Source organism: Pituophis catenifer, unplaced genomic scaffold, assembly GCF_029215685.1.
Source record: "Pituophis catenifer annectens isolate HBS135680 unplaced genomic scaffold, rPitCat1.0.hap2 SCAF_2, whole genome shotgun sequence".
In the NCBI taxonomy this organism is placed as follows: Eukaryota; Metazoa; Chordata; class Lepidosauria; order Squamata; family Colubridae; genus Pituophis; species Pituophis catenifer.
The window spans coordinates 149,787,733-149,802,908 of NW_027256882.1; the positions used below are offsets into that span (position 1 = coordinate 149,787,733).

A 15,176-nucleotide genomic window follows, 5' to 3' on the forward strand; every position below is an offset into this window, starting at 1 on the left:
CCAAATTTTTTTACTACCGGTTCTGTGGGCGTGGCTTGGTGGGCATGGTGTGGCTTGGTGGGCATGGCAGGGGAAGGATACTACAAAATCCCCATTCCCTCTCTACTCCTGAGGGAAGGATATTGCAAAATCTCCATTCCTACCCCACTCTGGGGCCAGCCAGAGGTGGTATTTGCCGGTTCTCCGAATTGCTCAAAATTTCCGCTACTGGTTCTCCAGAACCTGCTCGATTTCACCCCTTTATAGGTAGTATACCTATAGGTATAGGTAGTCCTCACTTAATGATGGTAATTAAGACTGGCAACTCCGTATAGGTATAGATAATCCTTACTTAATGATGGTAATTAAGACTGGCAACTCCGTATAGGTATAGGTAGTCCTCACTTAATAATAGTAATTGGGACTGGCAACTCCATCACTAAATGACATGCTCATATAGCACGATGTGATGTGACTGTGCTGATTTCTGACAGCAGTTGAGGTAGTTCTGGTTGCTGTCATTGAGCAAATCCCGTACGGTCATTAAGCGTGCTGTCATGTGATCATTATTTGAGACTCCCTGCCAGCTTCCCCACTGTTTGTTGGAAAGTCACAAGTGGCGTTCACGGCAACTGGGGTCCCGTGACTGTCATAATTAGGATCTGATTGTCAAGCACCCGAATCATGATCATGGTTGCAAGTATGAGGACTGGCCATGAGTCTCTTGTTCAGTGCTGTTTGAATGGTTGCTGAACAAGTAGTTCAGCAAGCAAGGACTACCTGTGTTAGGGGAAAATGCAAATTCCTTTCTTCTCCATTCTTTTATGTTCTTCTGTTAGTTCTGCGATATTTCCAGGGCTTTGGAGGGAATCTCACACTTCCATTTTTCAATTCTTTACTTTTTTTTTTTCCCTAGCGCTAACACACAACTCGTCAATTTTTACATATTTGCGTGGACTCAGCAGGTGATAATTAAAGTACTACTTTTACGTTGATTGCAGGAGGAATAGCAATAAGAACTTGCATCACAAATGAGAAAAACCAGCAGAATCCACACTAAGAAGATCGTACAACGTCTGCCGGTCAAATCTGCTACACGTGGTCGGCCTGCTTCAAAAAGCGGTTGGAGAATCCAGAGTTTACACATTAACAGCGATGAAGTTCTTCCCTAAGTGAATATTCAATTACCCGTATGTAAAATTTCCACTTGTCACTGTAAATCTTCCCAGTGATTTACCGTTCACTCTCAGTTCTCTTTAATGGGCTTCCAGAAGCTGCCAGACAAGGTTGCAATATTACAGCCTCTATTGAAAAACTTTCTGGTAGGGCATTACCTGCTGCCAGCATTACTGGCACCACCACTTTTGGCCATAAGGCCATATTGTCATTGGTGAAAATGCCCAAATATAGGGTTGGTGGGAAAATGCCTACACAAAACCTTCAATGATATAGGTCCATGATGGCAAACCTATGGCATGCGTGCCACAGGTGGCACGCGGAGCCATATCTATGGGCACATGAGCATTGCCCTAGCTCAGCTCCAGTGTGCATGCGTGCGCCGGCCAGCTCATTTTTGGGCCTTCTGGGCCCACCGGAAGTCGGGAAATGGGCCGTTTCTGGCCTCTGGAGGGCCTTGGGGGGGAGGCCATTTTTGCCCTCCCCAGGCTCTAAGAAAGCCTCTGGAGCCTGGGGAGGGCAAAAAACGGGCCTACCCGGCCCACCAGTAACCTTTTTGTTGTTGCATGACAAAAGCAAGGGAAGCGCAGGGGGGGGAGTGTCACACACACATGCATAGGGGGCCATTAAACTATGGGTGTGGGCACGCGCATGCACGACCCCCCATGCTCCCCCCACTTTTGGTACACGATGGCAAAAAGGTTAGCCATCACTGATATAGGTAGTCCTCGCTTAGCAACTCTTCGAAGTTATGATGGACCTTCCCAGATCTACTTATGACCTGATTACCAAGTTCCAATGGCTGCAACCCCCTCCCCCACCCCATAGTCATGTGATGATCGCATTTTGGATGGCTTGCATTTATGGCTGTATGTAGCACCCCATGGTCACATTATCGCCATTTTGGCTGGTTTCTGGCATTTACTTCCGGTTTCTGGCAAAACACATGCACTGAAGAAACAGGGTTTCATTTAATGACTGCCACAGAAAATGTTGTAAAATTGGGCACAGACATATGTTGACCTGCTTAATGACTGCCATGACTTATGACTATAAATCCAAACTCGATTACATTCATTAGGCAAGAACTACCTGTATTTCATAAGCGTTAATACAATTGGATACCACTTTGACAAACTGCATCAGTGCTTCTCTCGTTCTCTCCCCCCTCTCTCCCTCCCCTCCTCCCTCCATCTCCAACTCTCTCTCCCCCCTCCTCACACACCCCATAGCATTTTTCGGTATGCTGAGACCCAGTTTCTAAAATTCTCAACTTTGAGCTGCATTCTCTTGAAATTCTGAGGAAATTCAATCCTCACAACTTTGAAGGGTGCTTTAATGCTTTCTATATACATTACTGTCTTTACTATCCAAGAGCCATCTTTAATATCAACCTTCAACCTGAGGGCTTGTTTAATATAATTCCACTCACATATCCATCATTCCCTTCTAGAATGAACCGATGGAAGGAAAGTCCTGCATCACTCACAGTTTTGCAGAAGCTGTATTTTGATGGGGACAGTTTGCTACAATTCCCAGTCTTCATTTGTTTTTGCTATTAAAAACTGGCTCACTGGTACAAACCTATAAAGAGCCAAATGCAAATTACCTGCCTTTATTATTTTTGTAAATAACTCAAGGTAGCAATCATACCTAGTACTGCTTCTTCCTCCTATTTCCCCCACAACAGCCCTGTAGGATGGATTGGGCTGAGACAGTGGGACAGGTCCAGCTTGCTTTCATGCCTCAGGTAGGACTAGAACTCATAGTCTCCTGGTTTCTAGCCTGGAGACTAACACTATTTCAGGGCTTGGAAGACATGACACTGTCAACATTTAACATGCATGGAAGCAGGCCCCAAGTGCAAATGCAAGAAAGCTGCTACTTTTCAATAAAATATATGGATACTAATCCTGACTGCCATGTAGAATCTATCAACCAGGTATTAAACCGTCTGGGAAAGGCTTGTCCCCTTTTCTTCAATCTTGCAAATACCACTTCCAGGACTTCCAATACATGCAGAGAGCATCAGCCTGAAAAAGGCTTCGCCGGTGTGTCTGTCACGTAAGCAGAGAGATGGGCGAGTCACACCCACACACTGACCCAAATCAGAAGCTGAAATAGGGTCACATCGAAGCCTCATGGGACTTAATTCCTGCTGAGATGCGCTGCTCACGCGAACTGGTTGTCTGAAGAGTAACAGAAGGTCAGATGTTTATCAATAATGGATAAACAATAATGGACCTCTGGCATGATCTGATTGCTGACTATAATAGAATAAATGAATTCATCATTCTTAGGCTCTGGGTAAGTCAGAATCTGAATTCGCATGAGCCGTGGTTGCAAATACAGTACAAAAGGAGCAAGTGAGAAAGGGCCCACTGCTTAATGGCAGAGCACATGTTTTGCCCTTGAAAGAGCTCTGGTTTTGCTCCAATTTAACTACCGTGTTTCCCCGAAAATAAGACCCTGTCTTATATTTTGTTGAACCCTGAAATAAGTGCTTGGCCTTATTGCCGTGCGCTCAAAAGCCCGATTGGGCTTATTATCAGGGGATGTCTTATTTTGGAAGAAACAGGGTATCATCCAGTGCTCCAATGCAAAAAACCGGCCGAACTCACGAAGGGCAATCTCACTTTTATAGATGTGACAGACCAACTTTGCAAGAGCGAGTTCCAAGTGTGAAAAAGGATCCGTCACTACCTAGTAAAAAGTGCTGCCTGCTTGCACTATTCTAGTGGGTTTTTTTTTTTCTTTACTACTTCACACATCCCAAGGTTGTCCTGCAGCCCAGCAAATCTCCACCCTGGAACTCTCATCTAGACACTCACAGGGCAAGGCTCGTTTGCATCTAGAATACAGGTGGTCCTCGACTTACGACCACAATTGAGCCCAAAATTTACGTTGCTAAGTGAGTTTTTCCCCGTTTTACAACTTTTCTTGCCACATTTGTTACGTGAATCGCTGTGGTTATTAAATTAGTAATAAAGCGGCTGTTAAGTGAATCTGGCTTTGCTTGTCTGAAGGTTGCAAAAGGCTATCAGGTAGCCCTAGGAATATGAGCCATTTATCAATCACATGACCTTGGGGATGCTGCAATGGCCATAAGTGTGAAAAATGGTCTTGTCACTTTTTTCAGCGCCGTTGTGACTGCGAACGGTCACTAAATGAACGGTTGTAAGTCGAGGACTACCTGTATATTTCCCGAAGACTGATCTTTCTAATCCTGAAAAGCATTTGATTCAGCAGTGAAATCCCTCTGATGGAAAAGAGATCCTGTCCTTTATGGGAAGACGTTAGGAAAGAGGCAGGGAGGAAAGCACGTGCAAAACCAGGCTGCAATCTCTTCTTTTTGCCAGGGAAAAAAAAAAAAGACTGAAGCAGAATGCTAATCAAAAGATGCCGCTACCAACAGAGCATCCTCTGGGTCTCTCCCACAAAATCCGGCTGCCTTCAGGGTCAACCAGCCTTTGCGGCTGGGCCTTTGACAGCCTTTAATGGAAGGCAATCTTTAATTTGCTACAAAACCTTCACTGGATGATTTTGGCCAGCAAGAACCTGTCAAAAATTCCGAGAACTTTTTATTTTTTCCCTTAGTCATGGACCGGCTCCAGCGAGGAAGTTGTCGCAGATTTCATCCTACTATCTAACATTGCTTTTTAACGTCTCTGCAGCGGAAAAGGGACATACCCACCGAGGCTAGCCCAGTGATTGCAAGATGGAATTCAAAAACAAAAAACCAGATTGGAGACACTTTAAATGCTAGACATTCAAGGAGCTATAATTAGGGAGGGTTAAAAGCCGGTTTGCTTCTGAAAGGCTGGTTCCGGTCTCTTGTGTAATATTAAATGCAGCTTCTTCTCTCTAATTACATGTATTGTTAAACACAGCTTTCCCAGGTAATAATACCAGGCTTATGATTACTCCCTGGGAAAGAAATCCAGCAAGTCAAATGTCTTTAAATATTAAGGATGGGTACAAGAGTTAAGGAATCTGATACTTCCACTGGGACTTTGTAGAAAATCCTCCTGTAATCACCATATATTCCTGGGAAATCTGAATTCTGGGCCAACACGGATCTCAGTCTTGCAGATAAACAGGCCGGGGGGGAAGGGAATTAAACCATCACCCAAACCTCCCTTCTTTTAGCTAATGTAAGCCTAGAACAGGAGACAATTGGCTTCTTGCTCTCAAAGATGCATTGTGTGTCTTGAAAAATTTGGAAGCACGTCTGGGATCTGGGGGTCTTTCATGCCTTATTATTAAATGCTTTATGTTACTGCTCTCTAAACGACAATCTTAGCCAAGCGCAGCAATAGGGCAAGTGCAACTTTCTGAACTACTGCAAGGATCTAAAGTCACTTATTTTGCTCACTCAGCTAGAGGCTTAAGCTATTACATGCAAATAATTGTCCTCTGTATCTTCTATCAGATCTTACTTAATATAATGAAAGAGAACTTGCTTTCAATATTTTTTTAAAGGAGAGGATCGTTTTGCACAGTCTCCCATGGCTGGGAATGCTGCTTTCTTGCAGCTTATTTAGTTACAAGGTGGACTAATTGTGTATGAATAAATGTCTACGAAGAGTCTCTCAGCCATCCAGGTCATGGTTGTCCCAAAGGTGTTTTTCCAAAAGGCAACTGGACTTTGTTTTTCCTTGAAGATCTTTCGCTTCTCATCCAAGAAGCTTCTTCCGTTCTGACTGATAGGTGGATAAATCCTTCCATCCCCCATCATTCAAAACAAAGTCCAGTTGCCTTTTGAAAAAGCACCTAGACCGTACAGCCACCTCTCTAGCAGTTAGCAGTCTTCCTGGCTTCCTAGATTTCAATTAGAACCCAGGGAAGCCATCGAAAGATGATTCTTCGGGAGATGTAAGTTTCCAAGGAGGTTTCAAAAGGTGTACAGCCCAGTGGTAGGTTTCAAATAATTTCACCACCAGTTTGTCGAAAATGTGAGCGCGCACACGCCTGGCTTCCACGTATGCACACATGGATGGCTTTCACCACGTGGCGAGGATTGACCAAGCAGCCTTTCAGGGCCTGCTCCCCTCCATCTTTGCTCTCCAGGGCAGCAGCTGCTTCTCTCCGCACTGCTGGGAGAGCGTCTTGTGCAATTTAGCAGCTGTGAACCACCGCTTTCCTCTAAGTCCCATCCAAACAGCGCTGCAGCACAGAGAAGCAGCAGCCATGTTGAATACTGTTTCTCTCATCCACAGTGCTTTCCGGATGGGACTTAGAGGAAAGCGGCGGCTCACAGCTGCTAAATTGCACAAGATGCTCTCCCAGCAAGAGCAGCAGCGGAGAGAAGCAGCTGCCAACCCAGAGAGCACATTGAGTGTCTCCGCGAACGACCAAGGCTCGGCAAGGGACGGAAGAAGCGGCTGCAAGTTCTCCACTGCAGCACTTTCCGGATGGGACTTCTTGCAGGTAAGAACCATCCAGTCCATTCCTAAACCGCTTTGGCCCTCCTGCGCTCAGCCCCCCCCCCCACACCCCATGGCCCATCGGCCTAGCGCGGCAGGCCACAGGCTGAATAAATTGCTTCAGCCTGGGGGGGGGGGTGTAGTTTGAGTCCAGAGGGGGGCAGCGGCATGCAGGCGGAGGCTCCAGGGCAACGGCGCGTCCCTGGGCCCCGGCCCAAGACAAAGAGTGAGCAAGTGGCATGCTTACCTTTGGTGAGCAGAGCGGGCTAGGTGTGAAGGCGAGGCACGGAGATTAGCTGGGTCATGTGGCAAAGGCAAGATATATAGGGTGGGGTGGGCGGGGCCAGGCGGTGGTGAGATTTGCCGGTTCTCTGAACTACTCAAAATTTCTGCTACCAATTTGCCCGAACTGGTTCGAACCGGTTGAATACTACCTCTGGTACAGCCTCAGCAGCAGTAGGCACTTGTAGCAGCTCAGTCAAAAAAGTGAGTCAGAAACATCAAGAGAAATTCAAAAGTTGTTCTCAAGCTCCCTGAGGATGGGGGGGGGAGGGGGGAATCCAGAAGCTGCTTTCACAGGGGAAGAAAAAATGAAAGAAATGGCAAGGCAACAAATATGACATCTCATCCATGTTTTGTGGCCCTTGTTCCTATCAGTTGAAGTTTATTCCTGTAATCTCTGAAGTGATCTTTCTGAAATGTTAACCTGCGATGCGATTATGGTAATAATCCTTCCTTCCTATGGGCAATTTATGGGTTCTTTTGCCTGCACAGACTCAGCCACTTTGAGTGACGTACCTACATTAGAAGTGCAGCAAGAAATCTTTCTATAAATAAAAATACCAATCAATAAAAGTGCCAGCAAGAGCAACAGAAATCTGGGAGATTTACTCCTGCGAACTTGTACTTAGGAGTAAATCCTATCAACTTCAGTAGGGCTATCTTAATCCATCCTTGAACCTAGCTTCTATGTACTCACCCCTAACTCTCAGCTTATTTAGCTGTTTCATGTTTCAGGATCTAGCCACAGGAGATGTTAGATATTCAGCATCCCGTATGGAATGACAGGATTCTTGTTTAAGACTGCATACACACAACACTGTCAGCCACAAACTTAAGTATAGAACTCGCACACACCCAACTCATAATTAATGTCTGGTTCGGTGTGTTGTGCAAAGCCTGAAAACAGGATTAGCTGAATGTATGGCAATTCATTTATTGATAGGAGAGACTATGAGTAGCTCAGAGTTGAACTGTGGGGTCCTTGATGCTTTCTGAGCTTGGTTGCAAAACTCCCCCGTTTATTTATTTCATTTTTAAAATCGCCCATCTCCCTCACAGACATTGAGCCGTGGGATATGAGTCATGCCAATACAACCATTATATAGCAATAGCACTTAGATTTACCGTATTTTTCAGAGTATAAGATGCACCTACCTTTTTTGGTGAGGAAAAGAAGAAAAAGAAATCTCCCTCTGCCTCTGAGCAATTTTGTCTTGTGCAGCAAACAGCCTGCTTTACTTTCATTTTCGTTTTCAGCATAGCTTGATTAGCACAAGGAAAAAAAAAATCTGCTCCAGCAATTTACCTCTTTGCAGCAAGCAGCAGAGCCCTGCACAAAACAGCTGAGAGCAAATCAGCTGAGAGTCGGGAGGCCAATCCAATCAACTTGTGCTAATTAGGCTGTGCTGAAGCTGAAAGGAGCTGTTTTTTCTTGCTGTTTGCTTGCAAGGAGGTAACTGCTGCGAAGCAGAGGCCAAAGGGTAGGGGCCAGTGGGTGGGCAGGGCTACATTCAGTGTATAAGACACACCTAAATTTTCAACCCCTTTTGGGGGGGAAAAGGTGTCTTATACTCCGAAAAATATGGTATATATCGCTTCATAGTGCTTTACAGCAGTGGTCCCCAACCTTTTTATCGCCACGGACCAATCAGCCTTTGATAATTTTACCGTGGCCCGCTGAGCGCGCGCAGGGGTGGGGGCTTTGGGCCACACGTGCGTACCTGCGCGGGGCTCTCTTCCCTGGAGCCTTTGCGCACGGCCCAGGAGCTTTTGCGCACGGCCCAGGAGCCTTTGCGCTGCAGCGTTCATGTCCCCCGGCCGCTGTGCGGCCCGGTGCCAGGTACTCCACGGCCCGGCACCGGTCCGCGGACCGGGGGTTGGGGACCACTGCTTTACAGCACTCTCTGGGAAGTTTACAAAGTCAGTGCATTGCCCCCAACCATCTGGGTGCTTATTTTACCAACTTCGGAAGGACAGAAGGCTGAGTGAACTTTGAGACAGTCAAGAGCGAACTCTTGGCTGTGGGCAGAGTCAGCTTGCAACAATGCATTCTAATCACCGCGCCACCACAGCTCCGTATAAGATCTTTTGCAATATTGCATTTTAATCACTGCATCACCACGGCTCCGTATAAGATCTTGGGAGCTAAGATTGAATGAGAAACAAATAGAGGGGCGGGGGTAGGGGTTTCAATGAGATTGTGCAATGCACTGTCTCTGAAAAATGCTGAACATGAGTGTAATCCAATCACCCTGGGACCACAGACGAACACACCTCGCAGGAAGTGTTCAGTAACTGCTATGCATCATTGTCACGCTCACTTTGGGCCAGTACACTTACCTTCCTTTTCCCAAAATGAACCTGCTTTACATTGCAGTGTAAATAGAACCAGGCCCAGAATATTGTACAATAGTTTCACTCAGCTTGTTACGGCTGTTTTGCCCAACCTTCCCCATGATTCTCCATGCCCTTATAATTGTGTTTTCCATTTAGTGAGTGGGAAAAAAAAAACCCCATCGGGCTCTGGAGACAGGGCTTTTTCACACTAAGCATGATCTATACCTACCTTTCTGGCATGCTTCTGCCCTTTGCTTGGGTCGCCCTGTGTTCTGGTCAGGAAAGGCTGCTCTGCAGGGGGCTGATGACTTGGCAACTGTGGCTGTGGACCACTGGTTGGAGTAGAAGATGAACCTTGGTTCCTTCCCCCTCTAGGGTTCTATAATGCAGGAAGTAATGGGATGCATAGATAGGAAGAAGGTAAGAAACAGCCTATGGGTTTTCGGTCTGCCACTTGGGCAGAGGTTAACTTAAAATACTAGCAAAGTTCATCAACTACTTTCTTCAAGGGATCAGATGCTGAATGTCTACGCAATTGTCATGACTCAAGATGTCTGTTGTAAGATCGAGTTATTCTCACCCCAGTCTATCGGATTAGAGAACTCAAGATGGAAATCTCCCAGGGGAGAGGGGCACAGTTGAGATTTGGGTGGGAGGAGTATTTCTCATATGACAGCTAAAAATACCAATCCTGAATGTACAAATTGGCAGTTCAGAGAGTCATCATGCAGATGATTCCCATACAAACTTCACCAAAACATGTAATGGATTCCTACATTCCATGTTTTTTTTTCCCAGATAGGCTGGGAAGTGAGACTTGGGTCTGGAATTCCCAAGTTCCATCAGCCAGGATTTCAAAGGGTTCAGAGATGAAGGACCTTGTTGCTTCTCCAAGATAACAAACCAAGCCCAAGAGATTCCATCTGAACATAGGAGATTATACCTGATGTAGTGCTATTTGACCCTATGCAGCAACATCCATAAATATTAATTTCTCTGTTGGTTTTTACCTGGCATCCTACGAGAATTCTTTTGCGTGTGTGCACTGCCCATTCTAAGCCCATTTCTAATCTGCCATGATTCCTATCTGTGGAATCTTAGCAACTTGTAAAGTTGCTGGGGTTTATTCACAAAGAAACTCCAGCCTCCCTTTGAGGATGTCATAAATCTGAAGTTGCTTCCATGAAACAGTCCAACCAGTTATACAAGCCTAAAACACAACTGCTTAGGTTTGCCTTAAGATATTACACCACAGCCTGGTCTTCTCCAGCACATGTCTTGATGGGCTAGAATGCAACTCCCGTAACTTCTCAATCAGCATGCATGGCCCAAAATCAGAAAAGGCTTTTGGAGACTGTCTTTATGATCTAGATATCTTTAACACATAACAGGCCATGCTACATTTCTTGAACTGCAAAAACATCTTTCAAGCAAAACACTTTATAAACATTTGGATAATGTTTGATTTAATGTGCCAAGTTGATTTCATACATGAACAAGGGATGGGGTTTAGTGCACAGAGACATACTCTCTTGGAGCACAGATCTGGACTTGAACCATGGTTTACAGGCCTTCTATTCCAAAAAAAAAATTTCGTATTATTTTCTCAGCTGAGCTACACCCCCACCCCCACTCCCTACCCCTATGTTTCAGATAATGGCAGGGAGATTCTTAATTTGCAAAGAGGCCTCTTGGTGCTTCAGGATGACTCCATTCCCTAAAATAGTTTTTCCTAATGAGATGCCTTCCAAACATCTGGATTACGACGTCTGTTAGACCAAAGACTCATCTTACCTGTTTAGTGCACCCGAGGAGCAGACATAAACTGGGTGGGAAATCCAGCTATTGAGACAGGGGGCTTACGCAAAATGGACAGCTATATAATTTGCACAGGAGAGCTGGGATTTTCCAAAGGTTTTTCTTTCAGTTTGGAGATCTTTGGTTATTTTTTATTTTTATTTTATTTGTCAAGAACATATTAGGTAATAAGTATAAACATAGATTGGATACATAAAATAGATACAAATAGAGGAAACATTAGGACAGGGCGGGAGGCACATTAGTGCTCCTATGCACGCCCTTTACAGACCTTACTAGTTGGTTGCTGTTGTTTTTTAATTATGTCAAGCCATTTTAGCCTTAGACTATTGCTTCCATGCTAGTACAGTGTGGACTTCTGGCAATCCTGTTATTTTTTACTTTTTTTTAAGACTCTAGAATCTATAGAAAACAGGTTTCAGAACTGTGGGAGCCTTCAGAGTTCACAGCCCCTGTCCCATAGCCTATACCTGTGATGGCAAACCTATGGCACGCGTGCCACAGGTGGCACGCAGAGTCATATCTGTGGGCACGCGAGTGTTGCCCTAGCTCAGCTCCAGCACGCATGCGTGCGCCAGACAGCTGATTTATGGGCCTTTCAGGCCCACCGGAAGTCGGGAAATGGGCCATTTCCGGCCTGTGGGGGGTGGGGGAAGGCTGTTTTCGCCCTCCCCAGGCTTCTAGAAAGCCTCTGGAGCCTGGGGAGGGCAAAAATCAGGCCTAGTGTGCCCACTGTGCCATTGCGTGCCAAAAGCGGGAGGAGCACAGGGGGGTCATGCGTGCATGCACAGGGGCGGGGCGCATTGAATTATGGGTGTGGGCACGCATGCGTTCAACCCTCCCATGCTCCCCCCCCCTTTTGGCACGCGACGGCAAAAAGGTTAGCCATCACTGGCCTATACCAAACCAGCTGCACATTGCCAGAAAAAGAAAAAAAAAGAGCAATTCCAAAGAACTGCAGTGGTGCCCCATTCAGACAGAATAAACTTTCTTGAATCTTCTGATGTAGCCCATTTCTTAAAAATTCATGAAGAATTTATTGAGGAGCTTGGAGAGTTTTGCACATCCCACACAGAGTGAAACCAGAGGAAGGTTCGCACACGGATTCCCCTATAGAGAAGCAGAATGGAATCACCAAGTGTATAAATACTTGGCTTGTTTTTCCAGTGGTCAGTTTTCAGAAATACATAGTACAGAAAAGAAAGGGTCTTCTTTAAGAGTCCTGCCAGAAGGAGCATCCACAGAATTACTCCTCGGAATAAGGCAATTCATTGTACAGATGCTTAAATATACGTGCGGTTTATCCCTGGGACCTCTTAGCAATTCATCTTGCAACAACAATGGGTTAAGAGCAAAGCGGGACATCTTTAAATCTTCCAGAAGACAGTTATGGAGATGAAGAAGGGGGATGCAACCACAAAGAAAGATGTCGCACTTGGTTAAATAATAAGGTTCTCTGTTTAAGAATCTTTAGAGATTAAGGCTTAAAACTAAGTTAGGCTGCTTAGTAAGATTGGAAGTTCACATTTAACACACAATGTCACAGTTAATGAACATGCATATGGACACATTCTAAGCAGGCTCTGGGGCTTCAGATAAATGTAGTTTTGGCAAGAAGTTTTCAGAAATTCTAGAAGCCATTTCTTTTAAGCAATGTTAACATTAACTAAGGAGTAAATAAATTGGCAGAGATGAGAGTAATAACCTGTAGCTCAGGCATACGTGTTGGGGGAGAGAAGTGATAAAACACACATCATGACACAAACCCTTTCATTTCTACACTGGTATCAGAACACAAGTATGAAAGAGTGAGGTTTGCATCATGATGTCACTGCACACATGTCATAGTAGTGGTTTGCACTTATGGCTTGCAGTGAAATCAATACAATAATATTGGGAATTCCCTAAAGGAGTGATTCTCAACCTGTGGTCTGCAGACTCTTGGTGGGGTGAGGGGTGCAATGTCATCACAGGGGATCCACGAAGGCTTGAAAAAATGTAATGATTTAAATCTTGACATAAGTTTTGGGGTTCCAGAGCCATGGTCCATGGCCACAAAATGGTGGAGAAAAGGTTGAATGCTCTAAAGAATTCAGGACTTGCTTCAGGAATCTTTTCAAATTATACTGTATTGTGTTACATATTAATGTTCTCATGTCATCAACAAGAGTAAGTGAAGGGAAGGACATTAATGCAATGTACAACAGGAGGCAGTCATTCAGCCAGAGAGGCACAGTGGCAATGTGTGATAAACCTGAAGCAATTATCCAGCACTGAAGTAGGAAGTAACAATAGTCTAGATTTAAACACTGATTTAGCAGGGTTTACACATGACATGAAAGTACGTTTGTTTTAACCCTGCTTTGTGGAATAAATCATTATGGTTGGGTTCTTCACATATCAGATCCCTCCAGAACCAAATCAAATTATGAATTTTCATGATGAAGGAAGCCAACCACCATTCTGCTTTTCTATGAAACCTCTCTAAGTAAGCAATTTAAGGAACCTGTTTGGTCCTCAAAGCAACCCTGCAAGACAAGTAGGTGAGCCTAAGAGTTGGGATGGGCAAAGATCATCCAGCGTGTTGTGCAGCTCAGGAGTGTGAGCCCAAAATGGTCCCAGTATATGAGATATATTGACATTCTGTTCTTTTTCATTACAATTGCTCATTCAATTTTAACTCAACTGCTGAGTTATAACCGCCACCCCTGGACATATATATGCAACCAGTCTATCTTTCTACGGCCCAGATGGGTATTTCCCAACCAATGAAATTTCAGCAATTCAATGCTGACAGGGGAGCTCTCTGAAAGACCCCAAATCTGGAAGTTGCCTGGTTTGAGAAACACTTGGCTGTCTATTTTAGGCTGTTGTTAGTAACAAGCATTTGAGAAGACAGATACATTCAATTAAAAAAGCCCTTCTTAAGCCTCATACCAGGAGCCCTGGTAGCGCAGCAGACTAAAGCACTGTAATTAACATCAGCTGCCTGCAATTACTGCAAATTCAAATCTCACCAGGCTCAAGGTTGACTCAGCCTTCCATCCTTTCTAAGGTAGGTAAAATGAGGACCCGGATTGTGGGGGCAATAAACTGACTTTGTATAAAATATACAAAAGTATGAAGGCTATTGCTTAACGCATTGTAAGCCACCCTGAGTCTCCTGAGAAAGGCAGCATATAAATCAAATCTCATATATATATATATATATATATATATATATATATATATATATATATATATATATATATATATATATTATTTATTTAATAAATAAATAAAACCAAGAAATGCATCTGCTTTTTACTAGCTCTTCCTAACCTGGTGCCTCCAGTTGTAAAGGATTTCAACTTCCATAATCCCCAGGACGGCTGTTGTGCTGTTCAAATTATTCAGAAGCCCCAGGTCAGAAAAGGCGAAATATGCTTAATAAGAGGGGAAACACCACTGGTCATTATATTTATTATTCAGCGTCCCAGAGATTAAAAGGGAGGGGAGGGGGGAAAAATCCCCCTTCCCCACCCCGGCTAAAAAGCTCTGGTCCTGTGGGTGCACGCTTTCCCACTGGTGAATTCAGCGAGGTTACTTCCCGGCAACCCCACAAAGATTCCGTTCCGACTCTCTCTTGCTATATATATATATATAAATATATATATATATTTAAGTCAAACTTTCCTCTCTGGGATGCCAACGTTTCCTTTTCCAAGAGCTGGAAGCCCACGGAGGGGCGAGCGACCCCCATCGACACTTACGTCCTCTGCAGCGCCGGGAAAGCCCTCCTCCGCGCTCTCCAAGACCTCGATCGCTTCTGCCTCGGAGCAGGCGGCCACGGCGGGGGAAGGCTTGGCAGCTCGGGCCGGCTCCGGCAAGCCGTCTCCCATCCTGGGCAGCGGCAGACGAGGCTTCTCAACCCGCCGATCCCCTCCCCACCCTTCCCGCTCGGGCGCTCCTCTGCGGGGCGCGGGCGGCCGAGAAAAGGGACAGGCGCGCCCAACTTTCAAAGCCGCCTCCGCAACGCGCCGCTGTCCCGGCGCCCTTCCATTGCCGCTCGCAGCCCGGGCGGGTGTGTGTGTGTGTGCAGAGGCGAGGTCGCCTTCAGGAGCGGTAACCCTGCAGGGCGAGAGGCGCGGCGCGATCGGGCTCCCCCACGGGCATGAT

At 45.4% G+C, this 15,176-nt stretch overlaps 1 protein-coding gene across 1 annotated transcript in view; it reads right to left on the bottom strand.

The window, feature by feature from the left end:
* RHBDL3 (rhomboid like 3) overlaps positions 1–14,899 on the bottom strand; it is a 142,674-nt gene extending 127,775 nt beyond the window's left edge. Inside the window, exons 1-2 of the mRNA XM_070934798.1 lie at positions 14,771–14,899; positions 9,430–9,579 (exon numbers count right to left, since the gene is read on the bottom strand). Coding sequence (XP_070790899.1) covers positions 9,430–9,579; positions 14,771–14,899 — 279 coding nt within the window. The remainder of the gene's footprint in view (positions 1–9,429; positions 9,580–14,770) is intronic.
* Positions 14,900–15,176: the final 277 nt, after the last annotated feature.